Source organism: Carettochelys insculpta, chromosome 6, assembly GCF_033958435.1.
Source record: "Carettochelys insculpta isolate YL-2023 chromosome 6, ASM3395843v1, whole genome shotgun sequence".
In the NCBI taxonomy this organism is placed as follows: Eukaryota; Metazoa; Chordata; order Testudines; family Carettochelyidae; genus Carettochelys; species Carettochelys insculpta.
Window position 1 is genome coordinate 61,074,495 of NC_134142.1, and position 19,087 is coordinate 61,093,581.

Genomic DNA, 19,087 nt, shown 5'->3' on the forward strand with positions numbered 1-19,087 from the left:
CAAAGATGAGAATGAAGAAGTGCTCATGAACAGGGAGAAGATTGTGCAGCGATGGACGAGATATTGCACCGATCTATACAAAGCACAGTTGGACCCGAGTGTCTCAGAGAGACTGATTGAAGAACTGAAAGAGATATCTCCACTGAGCATCAACAGCAAGACCGATATTTTGAAGGAGGAAGTAGAAAAAGCAGTGAAATGACTAAAGAACAAGAGCTCTGGAAATGATAAGATCACAGGAGAGATGATCAAATACGGCAGAGAAAGCATGATTCAGGAAATACAACATGTAATATAGCAGGGAAAGAAGGGAAGGCGCCTAAGGAATGGACAAGATCTGTGCTAATGACAATACCCAAGAAAGGAAGTACCTTGGAGTGCAAGAATTACAGAATGATTGCCCTGACAAGCCATCCAGGTAAGGTGCTGATGATGATACTGACTGAGAGATTAAGATCACAGATAGAAGAACATATAGCAGATGAGCAAGCGGGCTTCAGAAAGAAGTACCATGCAGCAGATATTGGCACTAAGACTGACAGCGGAGAAAGCTTGATGGAAGAACAAGAACGTATACACTTGCTTTGTTGATTTTCAAAAGGCATTTGACAGTATCAATCAGAAAGTGACTTGGGTGGTGTTGGAGTCATATAGAGTGGATGGCAGACTAATACGGTTGTTTAAGGATATCAATGACAATGTGGAGGCAGAGGTGAGAACATGTGGGGAGTTAGGAAGTTGGTTTAAAACAAGTAGAGGTATTAGACAAGGAGATCTAATATTGCCAAGTATTCTCATCGCACATCTGGAGAAAGCGATGGACAAGATCAAGGAAGAGACAGAAGGGATATCTGTGCACAGGAAAAGAATTAACAACTTGAGGTTTGCAGATGATATAGTTATCATTGAGGAAGATGAGGAGAAGCTAGAGAAAAAGGTGCAGGTGTTAAACAAAGAAGGGAAGCTGTACAGACTGATTATGAACATTGATAAAACAAAAACAATGGTAGTTGGAGATAAGGAAATAGGAAGATCAATGTAGATGGTATTGAACTAGAAAATGGAGAGAAGTTCACATATCTGGGGGGCAACATAACATATGATCTAGACTGTAAGAAGGAAATAGCAATTAGAATAACAAAAGCAAGAGAAAATTTGAAGGTGATGGATAAGATCTGGAAAAACAAAGCAATTAGTTTACGAACAAAGCTGAGCATCTTGAAAACGTGTGTATTCAGCAGCATGGTGTACGGATGTGAGACATGGGTGATAACGAAAGATTGGAAAAGAAAAATATTGGCATTCAAAAGGAGTTGTTGTAGAAAGATTCTGAGAATAGGATGAATGCAGAAGGTCACCAATGAGGAATTATATAAAAAGATACAGTTGAAAGAGAACCTGCTGCAGAAGGTTATAAAAAGTAAGCTACAACTATTTGGACATATTTGCAGAATGAACGATGAACAAAAAATCAAGACCCTGGTAGTCAGCATAATGGATGTTTCAAATAGGAGAGGCAGACCCCACAGAGAATGAATAGATGATATAGTAGAATGGCGCAGAGCGAGTCCACAGAAACTAAGCCACTCCACACTGGACAGGGAAAGGTGGAAGGAAAGCGTGAGAGAGGCATCAGACACCAACGGGCGCTGAGCCCATGGTTTTTGGTTATGATGGTGATGATGATGGACTCAGTCCCACTCTGCACAAGCCTGGCCCAGGACAGATGCAATCACAGGGAGACAGACTGCATCCAATCAGGGAGCGATGTGCCCACCGTCCCATTCCTATTGGGTGACACGACAGCCTGACGAGGGGGACGTGCGGTCACCCATCCTCGCGGGGGGGGAGGTGGGGTAAGAGGACAGGGGCAAGCGCGCGGCCCGCCCCGCTCAGGGCACGTGAGGGACACGACCCACCCTGCGCGCAGCCCCGCTTCCGCCCGGAAACAGGAAGAAGCTCGGCCACCGGCCGCCGCTAGGTCACGTGAGGCGGCTCAGCTGAGTGAGCGGTTGCGGACGTAGCCGGGCTGGAGTGGCCTGCGGGGGAGGGGGCCGGGTTGGCGGTGAAACGCGGGAAGGGAGAGGCGGGATTATCGACAGGGAGAGGAGTGCCCCCCCCCCGGCCTGTCGGAGGGTGCGGGCTGCAGGGAGGGGAGTTGTGTGTAACTCCTTAGCTGCGTTGCGATGAGTTGAGGGGTGCCCGGTGTCCCTTCAGAGGGAGCAGCGTGAGCGTGGGGGGGAAGGGCTGGGCTCGGCTCGGCTCGGCGGGGGCGGCAGGTGCGGCCATGGCCTCCATCCTGGACGAGTACGAAGATTCCGTGTCCCGTTCGGCGAACATGCAGCAGAGCCGCGCCAGCGTGGGCATCCCGCACTCCGGTAAGGGGCCTGGGCTGGTCTGGTCTTCAGTGCAGGCTGGGGAGGCGTGAGAACTGTTCTGGGCCCACTGTGCCTCTGCTCTCTTCCGCCTTCTGCCTCGAGCTAGCAGATTGCCAGATGCACGAGAAGCATTACACGCCTGCAGGGTACTGCCCTGCGGACTGCTGCCTTGAGTCGGGCTGGCACAGAGAGCGCTGTGATCTACTGGTTATATCGTAGTTGGAGAGTCAGACTTGGGTTTCTGTTCTCAAGTCTAGCAGTGAGGTCCTGTGTTACTGAAGGCAAATAACTCTTTACCTCAGCTTCCCTTTGATAAATAGATGTAGTAATAGCTCCTCCATACTTGTGTGGCTTAGTTTGTATTCTCTTTTCAGTTCATGTGGGGCTACTGTGGAAGTGCACATTATTAATATAATGCAGTACTTTGGCTTCCCCGTGTTCCCATCTTTCCTCCTTTTCTCTGTGTGAGGGCCATTAGGGCCTTAATTCATGACTAAAGGTACCAGCAATAGAGGCTATAGTGTAGCAAGGGCATTGTGCCATGTGAGAGTGTTCTGAGTGTTTGTTTTAGGATACCTATCAGATATTTGCCATTGCTACTCATGTTGAGACAGTTGCAAGGAAGTGAATTTTGCATGAGGTTTTAGCAAATGGAAGTCTTGGTAATAGCTGAAGTAAAGAAAATGAGGAGATGTAGAACAGTAATTTTATAATCACAAATACAATCTGTATACTCAACCGATGAACACAATGTGATAGCGCATCGGTTTTTCTCAGGTACTCCACTGTGAATAGGTAGGGATTAGCTTGAATTTGGTTATAGAATTAAACTTTTTTATAAGGAAGCAGGATTTCAGTGCCAAATTGTTTCATTGCAGTTGACATTCAGACTGTAGTGAACTTCTGTGTAGAGAGAAATTATTTTGTGTGGTGGAAAACTGCATCTGATGAAGTGGGCCTTTGCCCACGAAAGCTTATGCCCAATAAATCTGTTAGTTTATAATGTGCTACAGGACTTCTCATTGTTTTTGTGGATACAGACTAAGATAGTTACCCCCTCACATGTTGAATAGTGACAGAGAGATAACTGTGTTAGTCTATATTCTATCAAAACAAAAAAGCAGTCATGTAGTACTTTAAAGACTAACAAAATAATTTATTAGGTGATGAGCTTTCATGGGACAGACCCACTTCTTCAGATCATAGCCTTACGAGAACAGACTCAAGAATTTTTGGACCTCTGTGCTATATTATCAAGGTTGGCAAATCAGAAGAGCAGAGGGACTGGGGAGAGGGGTGTGTGTGGGATGGGGAAGTTAAGAGTTAGATAAAACATCTTTGCTCCTTTCCTTTTTTTGAAGAACTTGAGTGACTATAGAAACTATTAAACATCAATTGAAAACTTACTAGGGCCATGGTGAGGAATTCAGCCTGTCCTCAAGGGTGCTGGAACAATTGGGGTAGTGGGGGTGCTGAGAGCCCCTGAACCAACCTGTAAATGCTGTATATATTGGAAACCACATCAAATCAGGGGTTGCTGCTGCACCCCTAGTTCCAGCACCTAAGTTTGTCATCCTTCTCACTATGGCCTGCTACAGCTGGTGAGCAGATGGCCTATGTTCTGGCATCACAGCAGCCCCTGGTGGGTGAAAGGCATAATTGCAGCACCTCACCTATAGAATGTATTTTCTGCAAAAGTGGGGGAAAAGAAATCCGTAATGAACATGAATTCTGCACCTGCAGAAGGGTGTTGAATTCCCTCACCAATAGTCTTGTGTGCCTTGTAAATCTGGTGCAAATGAAGATTTTCCCAGACTAATTGCACTCCGTGGATGACTGTTCCTAGAAATCCCTGTGGAGCCAGTGGTTTGTCATTATTGAGAGTTTTGGGTGCTGTGGAGGTAAAACATTATGTGAGTATTATGAAACTTGTTACTGATCTAGGTGTGACTTCCAGCTATATTGCGCTCAGTCACCTCATCTAAAATTGTTTCCTGGCAGTTAAATGATTAATTTTATCGAAAAATCTAACCCTTGTTAATCTTTTGAATAATTTGAACTTCTGTCTTTTCTTTTGTGTGTTGAGTGCTAGACTGAAGAGGAGAGAAATTTTATCCTCCCCAAGTGAAACATTTTAAACTAATGACATCTCTGATCTGAATCTTTCTCTGGAGCAGACACCATCTAGGATAGCCTCTTGTACAGCACCACACCTACTTTCAGTGTTTCAATAAATAACTTGATTTAGCAATTGTTAACCATTTGTTTTCTTGCCATCCTCTTCATCAACTTTTTATGCAGCTGTAATATAACTGTAATGTGCGGTTTTTCCCAGCCTTTTCAGGGTTCGCTGTGTTTATTTTCAAATGAGTGCCATGTGACAAGCTGCTTCACTGTGGCAGAATAGGAAAATAGACTTGTACTGTGTCTTCAGACACGCACCTGGAGAAAAGGATAGATGCTACCATGGAGTGCTTCACTTTAGTTCTCCCTGTTTGTGGTTTCTATTTTAGGGTCCACTGTGATGTTCTTTTCTGAGCTGCATTTGTATTTTGCCTTTCCTAGGATACGTGAGTGCACGGCTGGAGAAGGAGATGCCAATCTTTAACAAGCAAAGGATTGATTTTACTCCTCCAGAGAAAATTAACAGTCTGGTGGTCTCCTGTAACCAGCTCTGCATGAGCCTTGGCAAAGATACCCTTTTCAGGTAATTTACATGATTTAAGACCTAAAACCATCACAACATGTTTATAGTCACTTGGAAAACCTGTCTCTAAACTAGTTGCAGATTCATGGTCTTTTATAAAAGAGAGAGGTGTAATTTTGTGTCTGTAGTCATTCTGCCCCTTGGTAATTTACTTTGTCATTCCTCCATGCAGGATTGATCTTGGCAAGGCAGATGAACCTAATCAGGTGGAGCTGGGACGCAAGGATGAAGCCAGAGTCTACAAGATGTTTTTAGACCACACGGGTGAGGTGATGGTAGAGGGGAAGTTACAGAATGCTGTTTAGTATCTATAACAAATACAATAGCTGTGCTAAACAAGCATTTAACTAGGGAAGACTTTCAGTTTGTATTCTTCGTGTGGAAATATTTAGTCCTCTTGGAGGAGGAGTTCAGAGTAGCTAATTATTGTCGAGGATCTCTGCCTATTTAGTGGGCCAAGCATAAGAGGAAGAGTACTGTGCTTCCCTCCTTACATTTTGGTATATATAAACCACTTACAGACATAGGCTGATTTGAGCTACTTTATTGCAGCTAATAAAAGGAATTCCCATTAGACAATGTACATTTAACTTTTGGAGTCCATGCCTGCATGTTGAGGCTGGGACCTTAGCAGAATTCTAACTAGGATTACAATTGTAATACCTACAGTTAACACAAGCTGGGATCAAAAATTTATAAACACAAAACCTAATGACAGCAATTACCAGCCTGGACTTTTTATGGGCTCTTTATTCCAGAGCTGATCACGTAGGGCAGGGGTGGGCAAGATATGACCCGTGGGCCAAATTCAGCCCACCAAGTTGCTGGAAGCAACCCAGGGACCGTCACAGGCACAGAGTGGTCAGCCACTGCTTTAAGTGACTTCCTGCTCTGTGAACAACAAGAAGTCCTGTGGCACCTTATAGACTAATGGATATTTGGAGCATAAACTTTCGTGGGCAAAGATCTGCTTCACTTGCTCTGTGTGGCTCTTTGCTCTGGACTGCAGGACGGTGTCCCTGTGCTGTTCCCACCACCTTGCAAAATATCACAGCTCCCATTGGCTGGTTTACACTTCCCAGCCATTAGAATTTGGCTGGGGGCTGGGACCAGCATGCAAAGCTTCCCCCTCCCCATAGCATCTGGAGCAGAGGGCTGCAGGAAGCAGTTTTGAGTGGTCTGGGGCTGCAGAGAACCTGCCTCAGGGTGCTGCTGACTGGGCAGCTCCCAGGTAAGTCACCTGGCCAGAGCTTGTCTCTCTCCCCCGACACGTCTCTTGTAACCACACCCTCTCCCGAACCCCAGCCTCATACCTTAGGTCATAACCCCCTCCTGCCTCAGGTCACAGCTTAAACCCCAGTCACCTGTCCCAAGCTACGACTCCCTCCTGCCCTAGGTCACAACCCAAATCCCAGTAGCCCCTCCTGCGTTACAGAACCTTGTTCTAGGTCACAACCACCTTCTTATCCCCAGGCTTTTTTCCACACCCAACTTCCATTCCAGACTCCACACCTCCTCAATTCATATCATGGCAGAGTGCTGCTGTTGACTGCTTTGCAAATTCTTGGAGATGCACCCACCCCTGCCATCAAAAATTATTGCCCATCCCTGATATAGAGTTTTTTTCCACCTTCCTTTGAAGCATCTGCGACTGGTCACTGTCCGTTGTGACACTAGGTTAGATGGACTACTGATCTCATCCCATATGGCAAGCCCCAAGTTCTTATGAATTCAAATTCTTGGGGTGTTGCTAGGCTCTTGACTTCTGTGTTTTGTCTAATGTGACTTGAGAACAATCAGGAGTCTTGCATACCGCAGTAGTGGTGCTGCCTGGGTTGTGGTGTTCCCCATTTCTTTAACCCTGTCTCTTGCTCTGTGCCTTTGCAGGATCTCACCTTGTGATTGCACTGACCACTAGTGAATGCCTGTATTTGAACAGAAGCGCTCAGAAGGTGCGGGTGCTTTCCCGTTGGAAAGGCCACTTGATTGAAAGTGTGGGCTGGAATAAGTTTCTGGGTTCAGAGATGAACACTGGCCCTATCCTGGTGGGAACAGCCCAGGGCCAAATATATGAGGCTGAGATCTCTGTCAGCGAGGGAAGTCTCTTTGGCACCAATCCAGACCAGTATTTCCGTCTGGTCTATACCTTGGAGGAGGAAGCAGGGCCTGCCCCAGTCTGCTGTCTGGAAATAGAGCGAGGGCTCGAAGGGAAATGCTTTATCGTTGCCACTACTCATAAAAGACTCTTCCAGTTTGTTGGCAAAGCGCCTGAGGGGACAGAACAGCAGGGCTTTGGCTTCATCTTTAGCATGCATGCAGACCGCCTGCCCAGCTTCCGAGAGTTCCCAGCCAGCTTTGGCTACAGTGAAATAGCCTTTTACACCCCAAAGCTGCGCTCCTCCCCGCGCTCCTTTGCTTGGATGATGGGAAACGGCGTCTTGTATGGCGCACTGGATTATGGACGGCCTGACTCTATTCTAAGTGATGAACGGGTCTGGGTATATCCCTCTGATGTAGATGTGTCAGCTAACAAGCCGATCTCCATAGTGCTCACCCAGTTCCATTTCCTGCTGCTGTTGCCTGACAGAGTGACGGCTGTGTGCACTCTGAACGGGCAGGTTGTTTTCCAAGACCTGTTCCTGGAGAAGTTTGGCTCATTGAAGCGCATGATCAAAGATCCCACAGTCGGGCAGATATGGATCCACACAGAGAAAGTTGTTTTCCGCTACCACATACAACGTGAATCGAGAGATGTGTGGAAGATGTACATGAACATTAACAAGTTTGACCTGGCCAAGGAGTACTGCAAAGACCGTCCTGAGTGCCTGGATGTTGTGTTGGCGAGAGAGGCAGAACACTCGTTCCAAAACAAGAGGTACCTTGATAGTGCCAAGTGTTATGCAATGACCCAGAATTACTTTGAGGAGATTGCCCTTAAGTTCATTGAAGCCAAGCAGGAGGAGGCATTGATGGAGTTTTTGATCAAGAAACTGGCCAACTTAAAGTCCTCTGAGAAGACCCAGATAACTTTGCTGACCACTTGGTTAACAGAGCTCTACTTGAATCGGCTAGGTGCTCTAGAGGGTGACGCCTCCAAAAAGAATCTCTATGAGGAGACACGGGAGAAGTTCTGCAGCTTCCTGAGCAGTCCCAGAAACAAAGAGTGTCTGTTCAATAACCGAGCATCCATCTACGAGCTGCTAGCGAGCCATGGAGACACAGAACACATGGTCTATTTTTCAGTTATTATGCAGGACTACGAGAGAGTGGTAGCCCATCACTGCCAGCATGATGACTATGATGAAGCCCTAAATGTTCTGTCCAGACACAGAGATGAGAATCTTTTTTACAAATTCTCTCCGGTTCTCATCCAACACATTCCCAGGAAGGTGGTTGATGCTTGGATCTCCATGGGCAAGAAATTGGATGCCAGGAAGCTCATACCTGCCCTTGTCAACTACAGCCAAAGTGGGAGCACCCAACAGATCAGTGAAGCTATTCGGTACATGGAGTTCTGTGTGTGTGAGCTGGAGGAAACGGAGCAAGCCATTCACAACTATCTATTGTCTCTCTATGCTTTGTGTCGTCCAGACTCGCTGCTCTCGTACCTAGAACAAGCAGGAACCAACCCTAATAGGATCCACTATGACTTGAAGTATGCACTTCGGTTGTGTGCAGAGCACGGACACCACCGAGCTTGTGTCCACATTTACAAAGTGATGGAGTTATACGAGGAGGCAGTGGATCTGGCTTTGCAGGTGCCTGCTACTATGTTCAATACTTCTAGTTCATTTGTTCCTGAAGGTCTGACAGTGCAGAGCTTTTCCTTTTGTTTAAGGCAAGGAATGAGAAGGCTGGCTAGTGTGTTTAAAGGGTTTATAAAAACCCCAAGATAGGGAGGGAATGTCTGTCACCATATAAATTTAGAGCAATAGTGGAAGGCCAGAACTGTCAGGGTATCTGTGCTGTAATTAAAAATCGGTCACTGGCCCATGTTAAGCGGCTCCTTAATTGTGGGCTAGATGTTTTTGCTTGGGCTAGATCCTAGGCTCTTGGACTCTGCAAGGTGGGAGGTTCCCAGAGCTCAGGCTTCAGTGTAGCTCCAAATGTCTGCACCACAATTAAATAGTTCCTTAGTTTGTGTCAGATGCCATGGACCAGCCCTGAGTGTTTAATTGTGGTGTGAAGATACCCAAAGTGGATGTCTGACTTTCACAGACCATAAATCTTAGGGGAAGAGAGAGTGAGGTTGGCAGGGGTATGGTTTCTGTTAATGCCTTGCAGGTTCTGTGGTACTCTACTCATTGATAACCAGCCCTTCTGACCTGAGGATCCCACCCTGTTTTTAGTCTTCTGACTTAAAACAAAAGTGCAAGAGAAACTTGAATGTATCCCCAGGGTCATCTTGCAGAAAGTTCAAATTAGCGTAGAGGAAACTTAGGTTGTGAAATGGTAGCAGTGAGTACCAGTTAAAGTGCTGATGCTTGCTGTGTTTTGTTCATCACAATATTTGCAGAACCCTAGGTTCTCAGTAGAAAGAACATGGTGAAAGAGGTAAGTGCTGTAGCTAAGTAAAGGTTGAGAATTGCAACCGTGTGTGCTGTATGAGGGTGGCTACGTAATTCATTGTTGTTAGCCTTGACGATTGAAGGTCACTAGTGGCTTTGAAGAGTTAAATCTTCCTGTTGACTTCCTGGACTCTAATAACTCTTCAAAGTGATCAGAACTGCTATGCACACCTTTTGTGTTGGCAGTGAATGGCTGTGGGTAGGGAAAGGATGTGGCTGACATCTGAGCAGGTAAATGAACGTATCAGTCACATAGTTGGAGTTACGACTGACGTAATGAAGAGATCGCCTATCCATATCCTCCTTTTATTTATAGTTGGCTGTCATGATGGAGAGTGAAGAGGAAATTGTAATTTTTGTTTCTTTATTGTTCTCTTCAATTTTCAGGTAGATGTGGATCTAGCAAAGTCCTGTGCAGACCTCCCTGAAGAGGATGAGGAACTCCGGAAGAAGCTCTGGTTGAAAATTGCTCGCCACGTGGTCCAGGAGGAGAAGGACGTGAAGAAGGCCATGGCCTGCCTGTCAAGCTGCAACCTTCTGAAGATTGAAGATGTCTTGCCCTTTTTCCCCGACTTTGTCACCATTGACCACTTCAAGGAGGCTATCTGCAACTCTCTGGAGGACTACAACAAGCACATTGAGGAGCTGAAGAGAGAGATGGAGGAAGCCACGCAGAGTGCCAAAAGAATCCGGGAGGACATCCAGGAGATGAGAAACAAATATGGCTCTGTGGAGCCTCAGGAAAAGTGTGCTGCCTGTGACTTTCCGCTCCTAAATCGCCCTTTCTACCTTTTCCTTTGCGGCCACATGTTCCACTATGACTGCCTGTTCCAGGCAGTTTTTCCAAGCCTGCCTGCCTACAAGCAAGCTAAGCTAGAAGACCTTCAGAAGAAGCTGGGAGCCACAAGTCAGCCCTCCAAAGCCCATCATCGTCCCAAGGACACAGATGCCACTAGCTTGGGGAAGGGACAGCAGAGTCGGGAACAGATTAAAGCAGACATTGATGATATTGTGGCAGCTGAATGTGTGTATTGTGGGGAGTTGATGATCCGGTCAATTGACAAGCCTTTCATTGACCCACAAAAGTATGAAGAGGAGAGGCAAAGTTGGCTCTAGGGTCACACAGTTATTGCTTGAAGTTGCAGATGAATGCAACACTTTGAGCTATAAATCATGTCCACTGCCTGTGAAGCATGTATGTTAGGAATGAACCTTGAGAAAGAGCTTGAAGGAGAGACCAGCTGGGTACTGTTACATGGAAAGCAATGAGTTAATTCTGCAGGACTAAGAGAGAGACATGGCCGCAACTGTCTAAGAACAGGAAGATTAATTTCAGTTAATGCATGAGAACTTCTGCTGGCTTCTTTCTGAAGGTGGGCTTGAGTAGGCCTCTAGAAGCTGCTCTTATGAGATCCTTTGTCATGAAGATAAGCACGAATCATTGCCCGGCAGGAACTGGGAACAGAAAAATGATATCACTCAGTTGTACTTCTCCTTTTATAGTATTAATTCTGGTGAAGTCTGGGGAAATGGCAAGAAGTGGTGGGCAGTGCTTGGTGACAAAGGCTTTAGTTCATCACATTCAGATTTAGTAGTTTGCTTGTGATTTGCTTCTAATGAGATTTGTTTATAGCCAGCTTTACTGACAAAAATGTAAAAGGGCGGCAATATATTTGTATTTACGTGTGTCTGCAAACATTTGTCATGTTACGCAAATGTACAAGTCCATACAGTAACCTGAAATGTGATTCTTAAGCAGCACAGTGTCTCAAAAGAGACATTTTAATCTTTGTGTCTGGAATATCAAGGTTGTGGGCTTTTCCCTAGTTTTCCAAGAAGTTTTTTGGTCAGATCCATACAGTTGAATGTTCTGTTGGATCTCTCTGCTTTGTTTCAGCCGTTACACTGTAGTCCATTCTGAGTACCCGTACTGGGACATTTTACACAATTTGGTTCCAAGGTCACCAAAGTATAATACTTGTTAATGGTAATTTTGAATATTATATGTAATGGTACTTTGCAGGTAACACCACTGACTGGGCACTTGACTTTCCCATTTCCTAGTCACAGCTGTAGTTGAACACTAGAATGGAAGTCTAGCAGTCAGCTTTCTCAAGGACGGACCACAGCACTTCTGCATGGATGGGTCACTGACCTCATTTCATCCTCTGCCAAACAATCTGATTGGTCCCTTCACAGCATAGTTGAGTTCTGTAGGTTAGTGTTGTGGGTTGGTTGGTTTGTTTTTTTTTTCTTTCCCTTGGGTGCTGTTTAGCATTGGAAGACTTCCCCCCGCCGCCCCCAATCTCTTCCTGATAGGGAGATAATTGCACCTGAGGTGGAGGATGAGATTTTTCCTTGGAATAGTAGGGGTTAATAGTTGGCATGTGATTTTTAGAACTGTCAGTCCTTCCTTGTGAAGGAACTAAACCTGCCAAGAAGCCTTGGCTGGGACAAAATCACAAAGATCAGAGTATAAGGTTTGACAGTAATGGATTCTCAAAAGTGGTGGTGGATATTCATGTCCTTTTTGTTAAAAGGAACTTAAAAAAACTGACTTGCATAAAGTTTGTTTCTACGTGGACAGTCCATCTCTAACCTGCTAGTCATTCATGACAGCTACTGTGACTGTGGAACTGGTTCTTGGTATAACGCAAAATTACATTTTTGTCTCATAAGGCCTTGCTAACTGGGGATCTCAGTAGTCCTACAGGGTACCAGTAGAGCTCCCCCAGCTTCTGCTCAGAGCTCCTCCTAACTTATGGCTTAGCCCACAGTCAGTGTTGTGCTTGTATCGAACTGGCAGGAAGACGCTCTGATGAGCCCTGAGAGCTGCATTTCAGTCGTAGAAAGACCTGTTGCTGTTGGAAGTATTATCTTTTTACTACTAAAACTGCTGAATAGCCAGTTTCATTACTGGCAGCTGCTAGTGCTTGTTGAGGGCTTGCCAGTTCTCTTTTTGGTTGGTTCTGGATGGCTGTTTTGACTTGAGTAAGCTGCTCCATGTACAAGAAGGCTTTTGTGATGGGAGATATGTCTCTCTTACTTACCAAATGTGATGTCTTTGAAATTCTACATAAAACTTTCCTGATATGACTGGCTACTGGGTTTTTCTTTAAAGACTGGAAGCTCAAAATTGGTGTCCGTATCTACAGCAATGATCCACACATACCCGCAGATATAAAATGGGCACCTGCAAATTTGCAGGGCTCCTAACATTGTTTGCATGACTCATGCAATAAAACTAGTTCTGATCAAAAATGGGAATGGGCCTTCCTTTGCCTTGCAACTGCATAGTGAAAAATTGTAATCCAAATAAATGTTAATTCACTCTGGGTGATTTCAAATAGTTTAGTTTCCTTAGCAGGTAGTTTTCGTCCTCATTCTTTTCAGGTGTCCATAGCACTCTCCCTCGAGTTTTAGAATTATTGGACAGTTGTTTCTTTTACATTCAAAGCTCTGGAATGGTTTTGTGGCACAATACCTAATATGTCATACTTTTTTAATTTTCAGAACACAGTAGAAGCATTAATCATCCTGTAGTTCTTTCTAAGGAGGAAAAAAGATGGTTTTTACAATATGGGGGAACTGAGGTACAGATTAAGATTGTCACTGTATATCTTTGTTAAATGTAGAATAGAAATATGAAAGTCTCTTGATACTCTCTCTCCTCAAGTACTAGATTACTTTTTTTAAAACCGTTATCCATTCTGATTTTTGACTAGCCTGCCTGTTTAAGGGACTGTATGTTTGTTACCTTTGAACCTTCACAGAAACGGCACCTTTATCCCTGTGCTGACTGGGTATATGCCACTTCAGGGCGAGATGCAGAGATAAAACTTCTCAGTACCTTCAATGACTGCTTCTTGGAGCAGCTGGTACAGGAACTGACAAGAGGAGGTGTGATTCTCGATTTAGTTCAGAATGGAGTGCAAGACGGAACTGTAACAGGACTGCTTGGAAACAGTGATCATAATATAATATGTAATGTTCCTGTGGTGGGAAGAACACCGTAGCAGTCCAACCCTGCCACATAATTTCAGAAAGGGTAACTAAAATGAGGAGGTTAGTTCAACAGAAATTAGAATGTCCAGTGACTCAAGTAAAATCCCTGCAAGCTGCATAGAAACTTTTCGAAGATGCCATAATAGCGGCCAAACTTAAATGTATACCCCCAAATTAAAAAGCAGTAAGAGATCTCAAAAAGAGCCACCATGGCTTAATAACCATGTAAAAGGAGGAGTGGGAGATAAGAAGGCATCTTTTGAAAAGTGGAAGTCAAATCGTAGTGATGAAAATAGAAAGGAACATAAACACTGCCAAGTGAAGTGTAAAGATGTAGTAAGAATAGCCAAAAATGAGTTTGAAGAACAGCTAGCCAAAAACTCAGAAGGTGGTAATAATGTTTAAGCACGTCAGAAGCAGGAAGCCTGCTAAACAAGCAGTGGGGCCACTAGATGATTGAGATTCAAAAGGAGCAGTCAAAGATGTTAAAGTAATTGCAGAGAAACTAAATGAGTTCTTTGCTTCAGTCTTCACAGCTGAGGATGTCGGGGAGATTCCCAAAACTGAGCTGTCCTGTGTAGGTGACAAATCAGGAATTGTTCTAGATGGAAGAATCATTAGTGGAGGTTTTGGAACTAATTAATAAACTTAACAGCAATAAGTCACCATGACCAGATGGCATTCACTCAAGAGTTCTGAAAGACCTCAAATGTGAAACTGCAGAACTATAAATTGGTTTGTAACGTATCCTTTAAATCCGCTTCTGTACCCAGTGACTGGAAGATAGCAAAGGTAATGCCACTATTTAAAAAGGGCTCTAGGGGCAATTACAAACCAGTAGATCTAAAGTCAGTACCAGGCAAATTAGTTGAAATGATATTAAAGAATAAAACTGTCACATACAAAAGAACATAATTTGTTGCACAAAAGTCAATGCGGTTTCTCTAACGGGAGCTCATGTCTTACTAATTAGAGTTCTTTCAAGGGGTCAACAAACGTGGACAAGGGCGATCCAGTACATGCAGTGTACTTAGATTTCCAGAAAGACTTTGACAAGGTCCCTCAGCAAAGGTTCTTATGTAAATTAAGTTGTCATGGGATAAGAGGGAAGATCCTTTCATGGACTGAGAACCGATTAAAAAATAGGAAGAGAAAGCATAGGAATAAATGGTAGATTTTCAGACTGGAGAGGGGTAACTAGTGGTGTTCCCCGAGGGTCAGTCCTATGACTAATCCTGTTCAATTTTCTCATAAAAGACTTGGAGAAAGGGGTAAACAGTGCGGTTGTGAAGTTTGGAGGCAATAATAAACTGCTCAAGATAGTTAAGACCAAAGCAGAATATGAAGAACTTCAAAAAACTCACAAAACTAAGTTATGGGGTGACAAAATTGAAATGACATTTAATGTGGGTAAATGTAAAGTAATGTACATTGGAAAAAATAATCTCAACTATGCATACCACATGATGGGGGCTAATTTACCTGGCTAATCAGGAAAGAGATCTTGGAGTCCTCATGAATATTTCTCTGAAAACATACATGCAGTGTGCAGCAGCTGTCAAAAAAAGCAAACAGGATGTTAGGAATCATTAAAAAAGGAATGGAGAACAAGACAGAATATCTTATTGCCTTTATGTAAAACCCTGGCATGCCCACACGTTGAATACTGCTTACAGATGCCATCTCCTCATGTCCAAAAAAAAAATGGCATTCAGAAAAGGGCAACTAAAATGATTAGGGGTTTGGAATGGGTCCCATATGAAGAGAGATTAAAGAGACTAGGACCTTCCATCTTAGAAAAGAAGAGAGCATGGGAGATACGATAGAGGTATGTAAAATCGTGAGTGGTGTGTAGGAAGTGAATAAAAAGTTATTTGTGTACCCAGAATATGAGAAGTTGGGGACACCAAATGAAATTAATGGGCAACAGGTTCAAAACAAATAAGAAGTTCCTCACACAGTGCACAGTCAATCTGTGGAACTCCTTGCCAGAGGAGGTTATGAAGACCAAGACTTTAACAGGGTTAAAAAAAGAGCTAGGTAAATTCATGGAGGTTAGGTCCATTAACGGCTGTTAGCCAGGATGAATAAGGAATGGTGGCCCTCTTGTCTGTCAGAAGCTGGAGATGGATAGCAGGGGGGAGAGAGCACTTGATCATTACCTGTTCGGTTCATTCCCTCTGGGGCACCTGGCCTTGGCCACTATCAGCAGACAGGATACTGGGCTAGATGGACCTTTGGTCTGACCCAGTGTAGCCATTCTTTATGTTCTATCATTTTGAGGGGTTTTAAAGCACACTGATCACCCTGATTCCATGTCCTGCTAATGCCAGCTAGAACTCTAGCATTGTCCCATAATGTTGGCACTCTACAGCCACTGTGGAAAGATATTCTCCAAACTTCGTAGCCTCTTCTATGGAGTTTCATAATCACACATTTCTGCTTGAGGGCAGTCCTACAACACAGATGTCCTCAACAGTTAAGATGTTATCCCAATGTGCTGGAAAACTGAAGAACTTTTAATTTTTCTGCCACATTTTTTTGAACATTTTGTTTTTCTGCATAAAACATGGTGTCTAATGCGTAGAGATGCAGCTTTGATACCTTGTTCTCTGCTCTCTTGCAAGTGGTTTCCTGTCATGTTAGTGCAGATGCTGCTTCTGGATTGGAGTTGGCTTACTAAGTTACTTAGTTGTAGTGGAGTCTTTTTGTTCATGAGCATGGACCACTCACACTGTTCTCTGTAATTAATTTTACGTATGGTTCTAAGTCTGAGTTCTGTGCCACTCTTTTTGCCTAGGCCTTCTCCACATGCAAAAGTTTTCCTGTTTGTGGTTACTCTGGCTTAACCCCTTTGATGACTGTCTTATTCTGGTATGTAAAGGGCCTTTTGTCAGTTTAGTTTTACTCAGGAAGGAGTTTAAGCGGCATTGAAAAAGGCCACCTAGACCAGAATAAGTGTGTCTACAAAAGGGTTATTCTAACATAATTACATGGATTTAGATTCACACCTTAGTTTGTACTGAAGGAACTTTCTTATGCAGGCCTAAAGCAAGTCCCCTTACATACACCATTTCTCCTTACTAGGTTTCATGTTTTTGGGTCAGGAGAAGGAAAAAGAGCCAGAGGACAGATGGAAAGTGTGCAGTGAAGATCAACATGCAGAGAGACTTCAAAAGTCTCTTCCCATTTAAGTTGCTGTGCGCCTTACCACTAATTAAAGTGGATGGAGTTAAGTCAAGAATAATTTTATGTGCTTGCCATAGTGTTTAATTGCTGTGGTGGAAACAGTAAATTCCAGTCACTAGATGTCATTGTTGTCCATTAAATTTACTGACTATGAAGTGTGGCTGTCAGTGTTTTCTGACTCTTTACTACAGAATATTGCAGAACAGCAGTAAGAAGCAGAGGCTGCATAAGATTTCATATGTGACCTTTTTGGTAGAAGGAATCATGACTCTAACACCTGTACTGATTAAGAGGAAGTAAGTAAGACAAAGGTACTAGACCACTTTAAGTAACAGAAGATAAGTTTAGATCGCTGATTTTTGGCTTTTGAGGACGGGTTTGGTCTAGACTTTAGTAAGGCATTTGTTACGGTCTCGCATGATATTCTTATAAAAAAAACTAGGCAAATACAATTTAGATGAGGCTACTATAAGGTGGGTGCATAACTGCCTGGATAACTGTACCCAGAGAGTAGTTCTTCATGGTTCTCAATCCTGCTGGAAAAGTATAACAAGTGGGGTTCCGCAGGGGTCTGTTTTAGGACCAGTTGTGTTCAATATCTTCATCAATGATTTAGATATTGGCATAGAAAGTACACTTATTAAGTTTGCAGATACCACCAAGCTGGGAGGGGTTGGCAACTGCTTTGGAGGATAGGCTCATAATTCAAAATGATCTGGATAAATTGGAGAAATAGTCTAAGGTAGCCAGGATGAAGTTTAATAAGGACAAATGCCAAGTGTTCCACTTGGGAAGGAACAATCAGTTTCACACATACAGAATGGGTAGAGACTGTCTAGGAATGACTACAGCAGAAAGGGATCTCGGGGTTATAGTGGACCACAAGCTAAATATGAGTCAACAGTGTGATGCTGTTGCAGAAAAAGCAAACATGATTCTGGGATGCATTAACAGGTGTGTTGTGAACAAGACATGAGAAGTCATTCTTCCGCTCTACTCTGCTCTGGTTAGGCCTCAGCTGAAGTATTGTGTCCAGTTCTGGCCACTGCAGTTCAAGAAAGATGTGGAGAAATTAGATGGGGTCCAGAAAAGAGCAACAGGAATGATTAAAGGTCTAGAGAATGTGACCTATGAAGAAAAGCTGAAAGAATTGGGCTTGTTAAGTTTGGAAGAAGATTGAGGGGCAACATGATAGCAGTTTTCAGGTATCTAAAAGGGTGTCATAAGGAGGAGGGAGAAAACTTGTTCTTCTTGGCTTCTGAGGATAGAACAAGAGGCAATGGACTTAAACTGCAACAAGGGAGGTTTAGGTTGGACATTAGGAAAAAGTTCCTAACTGTCAGGGTGGTCAAACAGTGGAATAAATTGCCTAGGGAGGTTGTGGAATCTCCATTGCTGGAGATATTTAAGAACAGGTTCGATAGATGTCTGTCTGGGTGGTTTAGACAGTACTTGGTCCTGCCATGAGGGCAGGGGGCTGGACTTGATGACCTCTCGAGGTCCCTTCCAGTCCTAGTGTTCTATGATTCTATGATGTTAGTAGTTAAAAGGACAATATTTGTTCTGCGGTGTTTCTGTACCAGTAGATAGGCTTTTATACCAATGATAGTGCCTGGAACCTGTTGCTGTTAGTAAGGGGGAGTGGAGTGGTGGGGAAAGAAGGAGAATCTCAGTCATTGTGGTGTCTGGCTCTTAGTATAACCTGCCTATGAACTTCAGTCCCTGGGTCTGTGTGTGTGTGTGTATTTTATATATACATATATATATATATATATATATATATATATATATATATACACACACACATATATAAAAAAATATATATAAAATCTCTATCTAAAATATTTTTTCTCCCACAAAATTAGTGGGGCTGTTTAGTGATCTAAGTTTCAGGTTGAAACCCAGATTATGTGGGCTCAAGTGTTGGCAAGGTTGACTAAGCCCTTCTTCCAAAGTAGACAAAGGAAGCACCAATACAATTCAGTTGTCACCCATTTGCTTCGAGTTGACATCAGAGTACTATGGTGTAATCGGAGATTAGACCAATGCCCAACCGAAATGATCCCCTTTTGGCTCTTCCTTCCCAGTGTGCCATACAGTGGAGATGAGGTTGGGTGGTGGCTGTATTTCTGTGGAGTGTAAAACATTTTGAGATCTTCCAGCATGAAAACCTCTCTGTATAAGAGATCTCTTAGTCCAACTGTGAGGAAAGGGTTTGAGCCAAGTTCTTTGGTTGGAAA

The 19,087-nt window shown here is 43.7% G+C and overlaps 1 protein-coding gene across 1 annotated transcript; it reads left to right on the forward strand.

Moving 5' to 3' along the window:
* The first annotated feature begins 2,121 nt into the window (after positions 1–2,121).
* On the forward strand, positions 2,122–12,746 carry VPS18 (VPS18 core subunit of CORVET and HOPS complexes). The gene is made up of 5 exons (XM_074997007.1): positions 2,122–2,378; positions 4,944–5,085; positions 5,258–5,349; positions 6,973–8,843; positions 10,041–12,746. The coding sequence occupies exons 1-5, from the start codon at positions 2,288–2,290 to the stop codon at positions 10,767–10,769; spliced, it is 2,925 nt and encodes a 974-aa protein (XP_074853108.1). The 5' UTR covers positions 2,122–2,287; the 3' UTR covers positions 10,770–12,746.
* The last annotated feature ends 6,341 nt before the right edge of the window (positions 12,747–19,087 follow it).